General features: G+C 34.7%; 1 protein-coding gene across 4 annotated transcripts in view; it reads right to left on the bottom strand.

The window, feature by feature from the left end:
• Positions 1–16,110, bottom strand: part of LOC138706106 (serine/threonine-protein phosphatase 4 regulatory subunit 4-like) — a 150,371-nt gene that overhangs the window by 114,961 nt on the left and 19,300 nt on the right. For all 4 annotated transcript variants that reach the window (XM_069835074.1, XM_069835072.1, XM_069835075.1 and 1 more), the window contains exons 2-3: positions 9,517–9,622; positions 7,744–7,888 (exon numbers count right to left, since the gene is read on the bottom strand). In XM_069835074.1, coding sequence (XP_069691175.1) covers positions 7,744–7,888; positions 9,517–9,622 — 251 coding nt within the window. The remainder of the gene's footprint in view (positions 1–7,743; positions 7,889–9,516; positions 9,623–16,110) is intronic.

Here is a 16,110-nt window from a genome sequence, read left to right as displayed (position 1 = left end):
GACATTATTTACCTTCTCGTCCTGTTATAGCTTGACCATGGTACAGTATATCGGAATATGATCATTTATTAAAGATATTTTCGAGGGGGCATATTTGTTACAGTGTTACATCCATATCTGCGATGTTTCGGACCGAGTTGTATAGGGCTTGAACTGTAGGTCTACTACAAATTATAATAGGGTATAACTTAAAACAATCTCTCTATTTTTCATTCTTATACACAAACACATGTATACATCAATAACATTACGTATGAGTGCTAACAGAAACTTTTTTATCTGAAGCTTACCTTCCTGAAGATATCATATGAAATGTAAATTCTAATTATTTTACTTAATCTCTCGTCTTTAAGTTTATACATTATACTGGGATGACTTTTCTTTTTTTCTGCATTGTTCTGTGGTATGTTATTCATTTTTCTCCAAGTGGTGGCCTGAACATCTACAGACTTCTAACATATGAGTACAGGCTATTACAAAAGAAACATTACAGTGCTTCCATTCCTCAAATGAGGTATATAAATTCCAATACATTCATAAATTTAAAATCAATTAATATTATAGTCCAAATATATGATCTGAAGACATTAATTCATTAATGTAAGCACAGAAACTTAATCATAAACAAAAGGAAGAAAAGTCTTTTGAATTCAATATTTTCTAACGTTAACAGACAAAAAAAAAAGTTCAGACAAGTTTGGGAGGGCAGTGCCCCCCATAACTCCGCCTATGCTCTTTGAGAATAAAAATGGGTTTTACTTACAACAAGACTGGGCTCCAGCTTACTTTCATGTCAATGTGAGAAATTTTCTCGATTGCACATTCAATCAGAGATGGATAAGACGAAGAGGAAGTGCTGTGGAGTTCCCGCCTCGATCTCTGAATTTAACCCTCCCAGGCTTCTACCTATGGGGAGCTCGAAAGGACACAATGTACGCTACAAAACCACAAACACTGGAGGAACTGAGAGACTTAATATGCCTGTAATGATATTCCATTTGCAACAATTCAGTTGGTATATCGTTGTTGGGAGTGTTCTGTGGCAGAAGGGGGCCATTTTGAACCTGTACGGGCTTAAGGAATGCAAAACCGCAAAAATGGTATTTCTGTCTCATCTCGTTGCTGAGAAATAGTGTTTCAAAATGTGTATACATCAATTTGGGACACTCTTATAGTCAAAAAATATAAAATAATATAATATATTCATATTGCAATATTAATAATAATCAAACAGCCCGCACTGTCTCTCAGTGTGGCACAAGAATACACTCACATCGCAAAGATACCCTGAACCTTCAGTGGGCAACACATACCGACAGCTCCCATAGTGACACAATGGCCAGGGCACAACAAGAGTTGATACAAGAATGCAGCAGATCAAGCAAGATAACATACATCTCAATGACATAAAAATAAAACTAGAATACATATTGGATTTCCTAGCAAACAAACTGGGTAAAGTAACTGAAGATAAAATTATCCAAAAACTAATGCGAAAACCAATTGGACCAGATGGAAGCAATTAAAATAAGGTCAACAAGAATATGGGAGAAAACTACCCTATAAGCTCGAAGAAGAAGAGGAAAACACCAGAGAGAAGTGAACTGGACAAAAGTACGTGCAAGGGGATGGAAACCAAACAACTACCAACCTAGAAATACTATTGAGACAAGGGGAAAGGATACAGCCACAGAATAGGTGCTCATTCAAACAAGCCCAAATGAGAACATATGCCAAGAATCTCGCAGTTAAGAGCAGCAACATGGGAAACATACCCTGCTCCTAAGATAGGGATTGGTACTTCATCAGGCAGACTGAAGCCTGCCACTAAACTCAAATGGATGTTCATTGGCAGGTTGGATGAAGCAACAACAGCAGTTGACATAACAGATTACATGAAGGAAACAGGCATCACTATCGAAGTGTGTGAGAAACTAAACACTCACGGGCAATCGAGATCCTTTAAAATAGGAATAACAGAAGATGAAGCAGACAGGATAGACACAGAAGACTTCTGGCCACAAGGCATCTCTTTTTGCCCCTACCTTTTCACATAACTGAAAGGAGGAGAGCACCCAAACAATAGAAATAATCACCTGGAGTGTCGAAGGAATGAAATCAGTAAGAGGATGATACTGAATAACACATTTTACAGTCAAGACATACTAATTTTTTGTGAAACGCTACTACTTGAACCTTTGCAGATCAATGGATACTACTCGACACACGCACTAGCAAAACCTCCCAACAAGGCAGAGCATCAGGCAGCATCTCATGCTTCCATAAGCCATTCCTAGGACAACTGAGGAAAACCTGTCAAACTGAAGACACAGTCCTAATTCAGTTAGAAGACATCACGATAATTGGACTATATCTCAGGCCTCAAACAACAGCTGAAGAAGTAGTGGAATGCATTGTCAAGATGCTAGAGCTAACAGATCCTGCATAACCCCAACCATTCTGGCAGAAAACTTCAACTGCTGTCTAGACAAACCAGACTGAAAAGTGGAGCCCTCCTGGAAATGATGGAAGAAAAAGGCTTTCAAACTTATCAACAAAGCTGAACATCCCACGTATATAGCACACAACGGGACCAGCACCATTGACCTGATCTTCTACAGCAGTGACAAGATAACAAAGACAACACACGAAGTGTTGGGAACAAACACGTGGGCCACCATTAGGAAACATCTACCAGCAAAGGTGGCCTTCCAAGTTCATAAGAGCTTGGAACAAGAAAGCAACGTCAATCAAAGATGGTCCCCGAGAAAGCTTAGACATAGTATCCTTTAACCAGTCACTGGATTAAGGACAGATATAGAAACAGGACAGATTGATCAGCGAGGAATGAAAAGCAGTCAATTATGATCTGTGCCACCTCTACACGAGAGGGGCAATACATGGTTTTCATCACCGCATCTGCACCAGATATCTAGCAACTGTGCATGTGGGAATTTGTGGTCTCTAGTGTTTATCACATCACATATTCAAATGCACACTAAGAACTTTGCTGAGCTCACATTATGCAAAGGACGAAACCTCATACTAATCTGTAGACATTGTGTTTAATAAATATTTTATAATAATAATAATAATAATAATAATAATAATAATAATAATAATAATAATCAACATCATACCAAATATGCAGTGTTTCACCTAAATTTTTGTCCACCACTTGCCACTGGTGGGATGATATGACATTGAGGAAGCTAATGGATTTATTCGTCTATTAGAAGACTTCTGAATTAAATTTCTTGCTTTCGGTTTTCGGTTTCGAAAACTAAGTACAGTATTCACTTCGACATTCTCCACAAGAAAACTTGAGATACTGATTTTTGCACTAACAGTGTAAGTGAAATGATTGAATTTCTGAAGAAATCAAGCAGTGTTGCAGCATATGAGTGACATTTTAAATCAGCTGCTAATGAAACTGAGACACTCCTCCTAAAATCAAGAGAATAAGCTTAACAGCTCAAGATCCAGATACATTTCCGTCAGTTGTACAGATTCAAAAACAAAATTTACACCACCTGAATTTTGTTTCTGAGTCTGTACCACAGTATACATAATCATGAGTACCTATACTATGGTTGTACACTGACAACACAAATGCAAGTGAGATTCGAATACCTAAAAAAGCTGTATTTTATAAAGTTATTCAATGCTACAAAATTTGAATGTTTTTCTACAGACTTCCCTACTGTTGCATTTTCATCACTAATGAACTATTTCCCTGAACACTTCGACAGTGAGAACCTTAAAAATGAACTGATAGTGTTTTACAACAGTCGTGATCTATAGCAGAACTCTACTAAACTTCAAGAGTTACTAGTGTACTTCGTTAAGGAAAACATTTGTAAAGATCTTCGTAGTATCTACAAATTAGCAAGCTTATTTACGATGATACCAGTGTCTGCAGCATCTCAGGACTGAAGAGAATAAAAATAAAAACTTATTGTCGAAACACGATGGATCAAGAGGGGCTATCTTCTCTTGCACTTAATGTTGTCTCTTAAGTTTTTTTATGTTTAGAGGCGGTGGCACTGAGGAAGAAGGTAAATCGTAATCAATTCTCCCAACATGTTCGTTATTAGACAGAACTATTTCGGCTCCACTAGATAGTTGACACCCCATTCGATTGTCGACAAGACAACTGCCATCATCGCCTGAATCTTCATCAGAATCAATGTGCACAGCAAGAGGTTCAATAAATATGTTTTCCACATTATTTGGAGTGTCGTCTGATTCAATAATATCGATGGGTTCTTTCAGTGTTAATCCCCTACTAAAAAAAACGAATAGAATATCGAAACTAATTCAACATACACATATATATATATATATATATATATATATATATATTTACACGCATATTTATATACTGGTAACCGTTTCTTACTGCTCATACAATCGTTGTTACAAATTACAGAGATACAGTATCCATTCATTATATGAAATGCCTGAAATTAATTTTATGAATTATCATGACGCACAGGTTCATGTACAATAAATGGATCGATGAAAACTAATATATCTGTGTGTGTGTGTGTGTGTGTGTGTGTGTGTGTGTGTGTGCGCGCGCGCTACAAAGATGCAGATGTACTACGCCTCATATAATGAACTATGTAGTGACATCATCAATGCCTAGCATGTTCATATGATGACACATTTATTTTATTTTATTTGAATATACAATTTCTTGAACCCTATTTTACCCGAAAGTACATTTGGGTTATAGTTATAGCCTGAGTTTATATTATTATAATGACAATTCATTTGACGTGGGTAACCCAGTCTTGCTACTTAAAATTAACACTTACATCTACTACATTAATAATTTGAATTAATTACAAGTTCTTAAATATATTACATATAAAATTACAAAACTGTTTATAATAGCACGTTTTTCTGAACACATTGAATAATGGTTTGTCATATATTACATTACAAAAATGTAAATGTCCGACCAAAATAAATCTTCTGTTTTCGAATACTGGACAATGAACCAAAAGGTGATCCACAGTTTGCTGTTCCTCACAGATACATAAATAGCCATTGTCCTTATGTAATTTAAATCATTCTAGATAAGACCCAAATTAACTACGACCCGATAAAAATTGCGTTAGTATAAAATCTGGTATAATTTTGTTGCTCTTTAAGCGGGTGTCAACGCTAGAAAAAAAGATTTCTCTTATAACTGAACCCTTTGTACTGCATAGCCACTGATTGTTCCACCTATTCATTATGTGCTCATTTATTTTTCTTTTCACATATGAATAAGGGCACAGACTAGAGCTCAAATTGAAGTTCGAAACTGCAGCACTTTTTGCCAATTCATCAGTCCTTTCATTTCCTGTTGTTCCACTGTGTCCTCGCACCCATGTGAAGCAAATGTGTTTGTGGCAAGGTATTAAATGTCTTCTGATTTCCACTGCCAGAGAATTTAAGTTAAACTTATTATCTATAGATTTGAGGGCTGTTTGTGAATCATTGTAGATACAACAATTGTAATTATTAAGTTTAGTCCATATCAGTGCCTCCTTAATAGCTAATAATTCAGCTTGCACAATGGAGCATTCAGGTGAAAGTTTGTTCCTCTGTGTGTACACTTCTTGGCCATTGCAATATACAACGAAAGCGCATCCGATCTGATCAATAGCACCTTCTTCAGATATTTTTTATCCATCTGTAAAGATCTGCACATTGTGGTTGCTCATGCAACTGGTGTATTTGACGAAGTCGTGAAAATAAGCTGGGTGTCCAGATGCTAAGAAATGGGCCGGTTTCTCAACCTCCATCTTTAAAAATGTATCCTCATATGTGTGCCTCTTTCGAAGTAATGTAAGTTCTGCTTTAGCTGTTCCAGTCAAATATAAGGGCTCAATACCTGCAATCACTAACTCTGCATCTGTAGATATGGTTCTATATGCTTTATGATGCAAAAAACGAAACCCCGTTGGATTTGTATTAATTTATTCTGAGCCCAATGCATACTGAAGCATTTTCGAAAAGCTGAAGCGCAATATAGCACTAAAGGTTCCACTGCTCCTCTATATATAATTCTTAACACACTTGAGTTTAGTCCCCACATTGGTCGTGATGCAGAGGCCAGCCTGTTAAGACGTGTATTGGATTTAGCAGCTAGATATTCAAGATGGGGTCCGCATGTCAAGTGCTTATCAAGGATTACACGACACATTTATAATTAGTACACTTGCACCATAATGAAAGACTAAACATCCTTAGCAATGCAGCAGAAGCTATGATTATTCTAGAGTACTACCAACATAAATATCCTAATAAATATCTTCAAACAATGCGATAAAAGCAATTCTTATACAAAGACTGCCATCATATTCCAGCCAATAAAGGCGAACAGATAACTAACACTGCAGACAGCTTCTAACTGTGTCCCAGCAATGAACTTATCACAATGACAGCGTTGCCACATATCTTCTGAACCAATAGACACTTCTAAAATTCAAATCCATAACATAGTATTACTATTTCAACAGTTTAAATAAACACATGCGTGCCATGATCATATAATCACGCATGATGGTAATGGGTTAAGTTACCTATACCTAGTTTTTAAATAATCTCACATCACATATCTAAAGCAGTGGACTTGTGAGTTCTTGCTATTTTAAACACAGCTGTATGATATAAGCTAAAATTTTAATATGGTGAAATTCACAATGAGCTGAGTAAACTTCTCACCATTCTCCATATATTTTAATCTACAGTCAAAAAGCATAACTCAAACAAATATCCAGTATATTGACCATGCAAAATATCTGGTGATTTTGAATCATCATGGGTCATATGCATAAAGTCGTAGTAAATACTATTCCCATGGATTTCTTATAAAAACAGGAAACCAGACATCATAGTAATCAAAAGAAGAGAAAGAAAAGCATTGATCCTGGATTCCATAATAGGGTTCGAATAGAATAACCAGCAAGCATTGCAAGTGAGTGAAGAGGAGTCCTTATATCGACCATATATTCCTCAACTGAGAGATAATATAACGTACATATAGGCTACTTGTAAATGCATGGTAGTCATGGGAGGTAACAGGTCTTCTCTTTAGAGCTTGAGGTACAGCATTTAAATAGCCCCAGAGGATACTTCAGAATTATGGGTCTTTTGCAGATGACATTATAAATTGCTGTATGAAGATTTTTAAGGACCCCATTCACATACTTGATAACACATGTATAATCAGTATTAATAACATTTTATACTTATTTTTATCTGCATTACCATGTCTGTGTTCGTTTTAATTTCTTGTGTAAAGTTTCTGGTCTCCTGGCCAGCCAGGCAGCTTTTCTGTTTGAGAAATATATACTGTATATGGATTTTTTATAATATTCTATGAATTGTATCCATAAAAGCCCTTCGGAAATGCTCAATTTTATAAAAAGAAATTTATGCAGAAGGCCATGTTTAGGTGTTACTTCTGGTCTAAGTTTTAACTAGGACTCAAATGCATGTATCATTGCATAACCTTTGTCATTTGCAATGATCATTCTTTTCATTAAATTTCATAGTGAAGTGACTGAAATGAATAGTCATTTCGACTGCTGCTATCTTTAGAATAAATTTGACACAGATTACTAATTCAGAAGATGAAGTTCTATGACAACAGCGTAAATAAAAAAAAAATACACACAACAGGTCGCCAATTTAAAAGATAGGTATCAGTATGTGCAGAATGTAAAATGGAATTATAAATACCTGGATCTCTGCTATCTATGGATGACAAAATGCTCTGAAGGAAAGTTTGAGTGAAAGTGCGTGGGTGAACTAGTTTCTTCTCCAGGATCGTAAGGAAAGTAGAACTGGCAGCCAGATGAAATTCTGCACTTGCATTTGGTAAAACCTGAAATATATATATGTTGTTATTATTATTATTATTATTATTATTATTATTATTATTATTATTATTATTATTATAACGATTACTACTACTACTATTGCTGCTTCTGCTGCCACTACTACTACCACTACATTACTATTGCACAATGCCACATGTGACTGACTGACATTCACAGTACGTTTTGGCAGCAATATGTCTGACTGTAACTTGCAGTACAAATAATTATAGTGTTTTTAAGTTATTTAGAATCTTAGGATATTCCAATTATTTTCTTATTTACTTCAAGGAAAGATAAAAAAAATGGCTGGTATACAAAAAAAAAAGAGGGCTTGAAATAAAGCAAATTTACATGTCCAAATAGTGACATGAAATATATATTTCCTTACGTGATTTTTTTTAAGTGTTTAGAATATGATAAGGTCTGCAGCAAGTTATAGTCTAAAACAAAGAGTATTTGAAACATTGTTTAATTGAATAAGGCAACTTAAACTATAAAGAAACATATTTCAACAAAAATATTTCCACATTTATACAGAGTGAGTCAGGAGGAAAGGTACATGGTGTGAGGGGTGATAATATTGGTGATTCTGAACAAAAAAGTTTCTATGAACATATGTCCTGTTTCTAACAGAATCTGGTACAGCTGTTTGAAAATCATGGGTGTCAGTATCATTCTTTTATCACCACTCATATGCGGACATTAGGTTGTAGTAGGATCAATGAAACGTATCCTGGCCATTGGATCGGTCGTGGTGGAATTATTTCTTGGCCACCAAGGTCACCAAACATTACTACATTGGATTACTGTGTGTGGAGTTGGCTTAAGAGCGAAGTCCACAAGCACAAAGTGGTAACTTCTCGCTCGCATTTTACATGCTTCTGCTTAAATAAAGGAATGTCCGAAACAGCTCAGATCAGCAAAACAACAGCTGTCTACAAGAACTGCAAAGTGCATTGAAGTAGACGGTGGACTTTCGAACATGTTCTGTAAAGAAAAATACACAATTAAACAGAACATAAGGTAACAATGTTTTAATTTACTATCACCTGGACTTTTCATGTTCCCCATTGTTTCCATTAGTTTTCTCTGAAACCGTTAAGAACAGGACATATGTTCATATAAACTTTTCTATTCGGAATCACCAATATTATCACCCCTCAAACCATGTACCATATCTTTCCTCCTGACTTACTCTGTATTATAAAATTCACCTCGGTATGACATTTTCATGAAATCACTCTATTACAAATACAATTATAGTCCTAATTACTAAGATAAAACACATTTATAATGTTAATTCCATTGGACTAGAATTTGGGATTCCATAACAGATAGGTTTTCACAACTTACAGGTTTATACAAGAAACAATCCAGACACATATTCCATGTATCCACTGATAATGGACAATAAAGTATTTCCACATTAATTTCTTATTTAATGCTTCATTTTTAGAATTTCATGAACACGAGATTTTCCGACTTCGTCAAATTTGTTACCGGTACTTTATTTTCACTAACGTTAATTACGGCTACTTTCATTATAGCTTTAAATCCAAAACACTTCATTATAGATGTAATTTCTTCATTTAAATCAAATTATGATAGAAAGTAAGGACTACTTTCTACACACCTGCTGCACTTTTGGCACGACCCTGTGCATACATTGTGGCTCGTCCTCAGAGAGTAAGAATGGCAATGAGTGAATCACACTAAGCCTCTGTACTTCTTCTCCAACTCTAGAAAGAAAAAGTCAGAACAGATATTAAAAGAATGAGAACCCCACAAAATTATACAGTTATATTATTGGGCATTATATGATAATTTTGCAATAATAATAATAATAATAATAATAATAATAATAATAATAATAATAATAATAATAATAATAATAATAATAACAATAATAATAATAATAACAATAATATATATATATATATATATATATATATATCTCTTAATATATAAAATTGAATGTGGGTATGTATGTATGTGTGTATGTTCTCTATACAAATCTACACGCTTTGACCGATATGTACCAAAGTTTGCACATTTAACCTTCATAACTAGGAAAAGAACATAGGCTACATTAAAATTGTGCAAATGGAAATTAAACTAATTAAAAATATAAAAAATAAAAATAAATACGGTCAAACATTCATGTGTAATACTAAAATGCAATCTTCTATAGTCAACTGTTTTTTATTATTGTCCGTTGTATTCAACATCGACTTTCACGAGGCCATGGAAATTTTAACACGAAATTAAATTACAATGTTGTTACAGATCATGAAGGCTAAAACTAGATAATTCATGCAATAAGTATCTTTACGCAGTCCAGGACCGTATTATGAATTCCTCGATGCAGTTTTGTAGATAGTGAGCAAACTGTTTTATACAACTGAATTCTAGAATTCTTTGAAACTACAAGGTTTACTTAATATTGAATAACCAATAGTACTATTGCGAAATATTGACCCACCAAAATTATGCCGAATAAGAATTGGTGTGAAAAACTCATACGAAACGTAATAGAATTGGCAATATTAACTGCAAAAATAAAAGGAGATGTTTATATTCCACGTATTGCTAGGATACTCATTCAATTTTAAGCAACTGCAATTTCAATGCCACTAACATTTGTATTGACCATATTAAAATGAAGCTCAAGGGCAGTCACTCAAAGTTGCAGACATTAACTTAAAAACTGCGTGTTTTTCATATCCTCAACTATATTTTATACAAGGAAGTGAAAAGAAAAAAAAAAAAAAAAAAAGATTTTACACATATCAATAAGCAATTCAATCATACTTTTGTCATGTTGCTAATATAGTATGTGAATGTACATAATCCCACTGAAAATAACATTGTATTAATTCTCAAAATATTGTTGTTCATGTCCGAAAATGTGTTGCTGCGAAATTATATCCGTATAATCACGTTGAAAATTTAGTATGTTAAGCATTGTGGAAATAAATATCTCTTAATTTCTAAAATAGCGGTAGGCCTATACATTTCTCAGAATATTAGTCTTTACGTTAAAATATGACTTATTGCGAGTTTATATTGTATCTGCATTCTGTGTATAAAATTAGAATTAATATAATATGTTCTGAATTTATGAGATATAGTTTCAAGTTTTATTAAAAAAACTGGGTATGATATGTGGGTGTACAGCAGTCAAAAGGTAAAAAAATCTTCCAATATAAATTAAATATTATATATGTATATATTGATTGGATGCTGAAACTAATCAGAAAGACGAGAAGGAATTATATTTTCGTTGGGTTTTACTTTGTTTATAGTTTGATTTTTCTATTACTTTATTTGTATTTCTGGCAGTGTGGAAAAGAAGGCCTAATGGCCTTAACTACACCAGAATAAATAAATAAATAAATAAAAACATAAATAAATGAATAAAAACAAATAAATAAATGTAAAACAACAGTTTAACATGAGGCACATGAAATGTTTTCTTTTCGGTGCCTGATTTACAACTGTTTTAAATTGAGTTAACTCTGGCAGGCATTTGGCTAAGGAGTTCATAAATTCATGTAAATGACGTTAAGTAAAGATTCATCTTTATGAGCGAGGAAAGCTTAGTAAAGACAATTCGTTTTGGTTGTGTATAGTTAGGTTTCCGAGATTTCCGAAAATACAATAACCAGTTCAATTAAAAATAGAAGCAGAAAGGAAAACCCGGGCAACGCCAGGTGCTTTCAGCTAGTATATATATATAAAAGTGAATGTGGGTATGTATGTAGGCCTACTCTATGTTCTCTATAAAAATCTAAATGCTTTGACCGATATGTGCCAAAGTTTGCACATTTAACCTTCATAACCAGGAAAAAAACACAAGCTACATTAAAATTGTGCAAATGGACGTTAAATTAATAAAAAAATATAAAAAAATAGAAATAAATACGATCAAATATTCCTGTATAATATTAAAATGCAATCTTCTATAGTCAATTGTTTTTTATTATTGTCTGTTGTATTCAACATCGACATTCACGAGGCTATGGAAATTATAACACGAAAATAAATAACATTGTTGATACACATCATGAAAGCTAAAACTAGATAATTCATGTAGTCCAGGACTGTATTATGAATTTCCCGATGCAGTTGTAGATAGTGAGCAGGCTGTATTTTATTTAGCTGAATTCTTGAATTCTTTGAAACCACAAGGATTGCTACCACATATAAGTTAATAGGGCCTACTTAATATTGAATTACCAACAGTACTATTGAGAAAAATCTACTCACCAAAATTATTCAATGGAATAAGAATTGGTGGGAAAAACTCATTCAAAACGTAGTAATAGAAGTAACAATATTAACTGGCAAAACGAAAGAAGATGTTTTTATCCCACTCATTCCTGTGATACCCACTAACATGCCTTTCGATTTTAAGTAACAACAATTTCATTGCGACTAGCATTTGTAATGGCCATATTAAAATTAAGCTCAAAGACAGTCACTCAAAGTTGCAGACATTAACTTACAAACTCCGTATTTTTCACATTCTCAACTATATTTTATACAAAGAAGTAGGGGAAAAAAATTTTACATACATCAAAAAGCAATTCGATAATTACTTTTGTCATATTGCTAATGTAGTATGTGAATGTAAAAACTGAAAATAACACTGTATTAATTTTAAAATATACCTACGTCTTTCAAAATATTGTTGTTCATGTCCGAAAATGTGTTATTGCGAAATTTGAACTGTATAATCACGTTGCCAATGTAGTATGTTATGCGTTGTGGAAATAACAATCTCTTACTTTCTAAACAACCGGTATACGTCTCTCAGAATATTAGTCTTTATGTTGAAAAAGGACTTATTGCGAGTTTATATTGTATCTGTATTCTGTGTATAAAATAAGAATTAATACAATATGTTCTGAATTTGTGAGATATACAGTAGTTTCTCAAGTAATATTAAAAGAACTAGGCGTACAGTGGTCAATGGGTAAAAAATCTTCCAATATAAATTAAATTATATATCTACGTATATATTGATTCTTTGGTTCGACCGACAGAGAGACAAATTTTGATTCACAATGACGCCTCAACGGGTCCAGACTGGGAACAAGGGAATTCCGTGTTTATCGTCAGCTGTCTCTGAAATTCAAGCGAAAGCACACACCAGACATGAAATTACGTGAAATGCACAGCTTCAGAATCAATGTACAGATCTTATAATTATTTTATCTCTGCCTCTGTGCAACATCACATTTGCGAAGGAGGAAAGGAGACGACAGAAAGGTTGTAATGATTTTTGATACATTGACTCCCATGACTAAGATAGCCACCTGAAATTTAACAGTCACTGACCAGCAGAGATAAAATGTAAGACCTGTAGAACACTGATACAATGCTAAGTGGGCCTATAGAGACGGAGAGGTGTGTTTTTGTTCTGCTAAACTTCAAGACAATGCTAATTCATTTAAAGTTTGTGTGACTGTAGCCTTTATATATATATATATATATATATATATATACGAGGCCTGTCTAAAAAGTATCCGACCTTAATTTTTCCCGCGTAAAGTTGTGATTCCAAGGCGGCGCCACTGTGCATGGTGGAAGGAGGAACTGTAATGCGCATGCTTGAATTTTTTCACCACATTCGCTTTTGCCAGTCACTGGCTGGTGGTCGCCAAGTAAGGTGCTGTTCTAGGTGTTTGTCGGATTTAGTTTTCTCGCAAGATGACTGAACGAATTGAGCAAAGATACTGCATCAAATTTTGTCAAAAGCTTGGTGATTCTCAAAGTCAAACAATTCGTAAGATTCAGCAGGTGTTTGGGGAAGATGCGATGGGTGTAACACAAATTAAGGAGTGGTTCAACCGATTCAAAGATGGCCGCACATCAGCGGAGAGTGAGCAGCGTTGTGGCAGGCCCCAAACTGCTCGGAGTGCAGCTGTTGTTGAGAGGGTGCGAAATCTGGTGATGGCAGATCGTCGTTTGACCGTGCGGGAGATTGCCGAAGAGGTTGGAGTGAGTAAAGATTCTGCACATGCAATTTTGCGTGATGATTTGAACATGAACCGAGTGGCTGCGAAATTCTTGCCCAAGTTGTTGTCCCCGGAACAAAAGGACCTCCGTCGTGACATTGCACAGGACCTTCTGGACACCGCCAACACTGATCCTGGGTTTCTGAACACCGTGATAACTGGAGATGAGTCATGGGTGTACGGGTACGACCCAGGAACAAAAAGACAGTCGTCGCAATGGAAGCATCCCGAGTCTCCAAGGCCGAAGAAAGCGCGGCAGGTGCGAAGCAAAATCAAGGTGATGCTGACTGTTTTCTTTGATGTCCGTGGAATTGTGCATCACGAATACGCACCGGAAGGACAAATGGTGACAAAGGAGTACTATCACGATGTTCTCCGGCGACTCCGTGATGCAGTTCGGCGCAAAAGACCAGACATGTGGACGGCGAACAACTGGCACTTGCATCACGACAACGCCCCCGCACATTCATCCCAATTGATACAAACTTTCTTGGCCAAACATGGAATTACAACCGTTCACCAACCTCCCTACTCTCCAGACCTGGCTCCTTGCGACTTCTGGTTGTTTCCAAAATTGAAGACACCACTGAAAGGATCCCATTTTGAGAGTAGAGAAGAGATAATGCGGAATGCGACAACGGAGCTGAACACCATTCCAAAAGAAGACTTCCAGAGGTGTTTCCGGCAGTGGAAGGATCGGTGGGCTAAGTGTGTGCAAGCACAAGGGGCCTACTTTGAAGGGGATTAGGGTCCCAACCCCGTCAGGTATTTGAAATATTTTTTCTGGCTAAAGGTCGGATACTTTTTAGACAGACCTCGTATATATATATATATATATATATATATATATATATATATATATATATATATATGTTCGTTTGGTTTTACTTTATTTATAGTTTGATTTTTTTATTATTTTATTTGTATATCTGGTTATGTGGAAGAGAAGGCCTGTTGGCCTTAACTACACCAGAATAAATAAACACATACATATGTATACAGTATAAATATATATATATATATACACAAATTAAAACACATTTGAAAGTACAGCACGTGATGAAATGTTTTCTTTCGTTAGAGTTGTTTTAAATTGAGTTAATCCTTTTAGGCATTTGGCTAAGAAGTTCATTAATTCATGTAAGTGACGCTATATAAAGATTCATCTTTATGGACGAGGAAAGTTTATTAAAGACAATTCGTTTTTGTTGTCTACAGTTGAGTTTCTGAGATTTCCGAAAAGTCTAACAACCAGGTTAATTAAAAAAAGAAGCAAAAAGGACAACCCGGGCAACGCATATACACACACAAATTAAAAAACTTTTGAAAGTAAGGCATGTGATGAAATGTTTTCTTTCGTTGCCTGATCTGCAGTTGTTTTAAATTGAGTTAATCCTTTCAGGCATTCGGCTAAAAAGTTCATTAATTCATGTAAGTGACACTATGTAAAGATTCATCTTGATGGATGAGGAAAGCTTATTAAAGACAATTCGTTTTGGTTGTCTATAGTTGAGTTTCTGAGATTTCCGAAAAGTGTAATAACCAGTTTAGTGGAAAAAAAAAGAACCAAAAAGGACAACCTAGGCAACGTCGGGTGCTTTCAGCTAGTCTTAATATATACAAGTGAATGGATGTCCTCTATAGAAATCTACATGCTTTGACTGATATGTGCCAAAGTTTGCACATTTAACCTTCATAACCAGGAGAAAAACATAGGCTACATTAAAATTGTGCAAATGGACGTTAAATTAATGAAAAAATAAATAAATAAAAATAAATACAATCAAACATTCATATATAATATTAAAATGCAATCTTCTATAGTCAATTGTTCTTTATTATTGTCTGTTGTATTCAACATCGACTTTCAGGAGGCCATGAAAATTATAACACGAAATTAATAACATTGTTGATACATCATAAAGGCCAAAATCTAGACAATTCATGCAATAAGTATCTTTACACAGTCCAGGAGTGTGTTATGCAGTTGTATATAGTGAGCAGTCTGTGTTTTATCAAACTGAATTCTTGAATTCTTTGAACCCACAAGAATTGCAATGGCATAATTTAATACTTAATATTGTATCACCAATAGTACTATTGCGAAATACTGACTCACCAAAATTAAGCAATGGAAGAAGAATTGATGTGAAAAAACTCATGCAAAACGTAACAGAAATGACAATATTAATTGACAAAACGAA

Source organism: Periplaneta americana, chromosome 9 (assembly GCF_040183065.1).
Source record: "Periplaneta americana isolate PAMFEO1 chromosome 9, P.americana_PAMFEO1_priV1, whole genome shotgun sequence".
Lineage (NCBI taxonomy): Eukaryota > Metazoa > Arthropoda > Insecta > Blattodea > Blattidae > Periplaneta > Periplaneta americana.
This window is presented reverse-complemented; position numbering and strand designations above follow the sequence as displayed.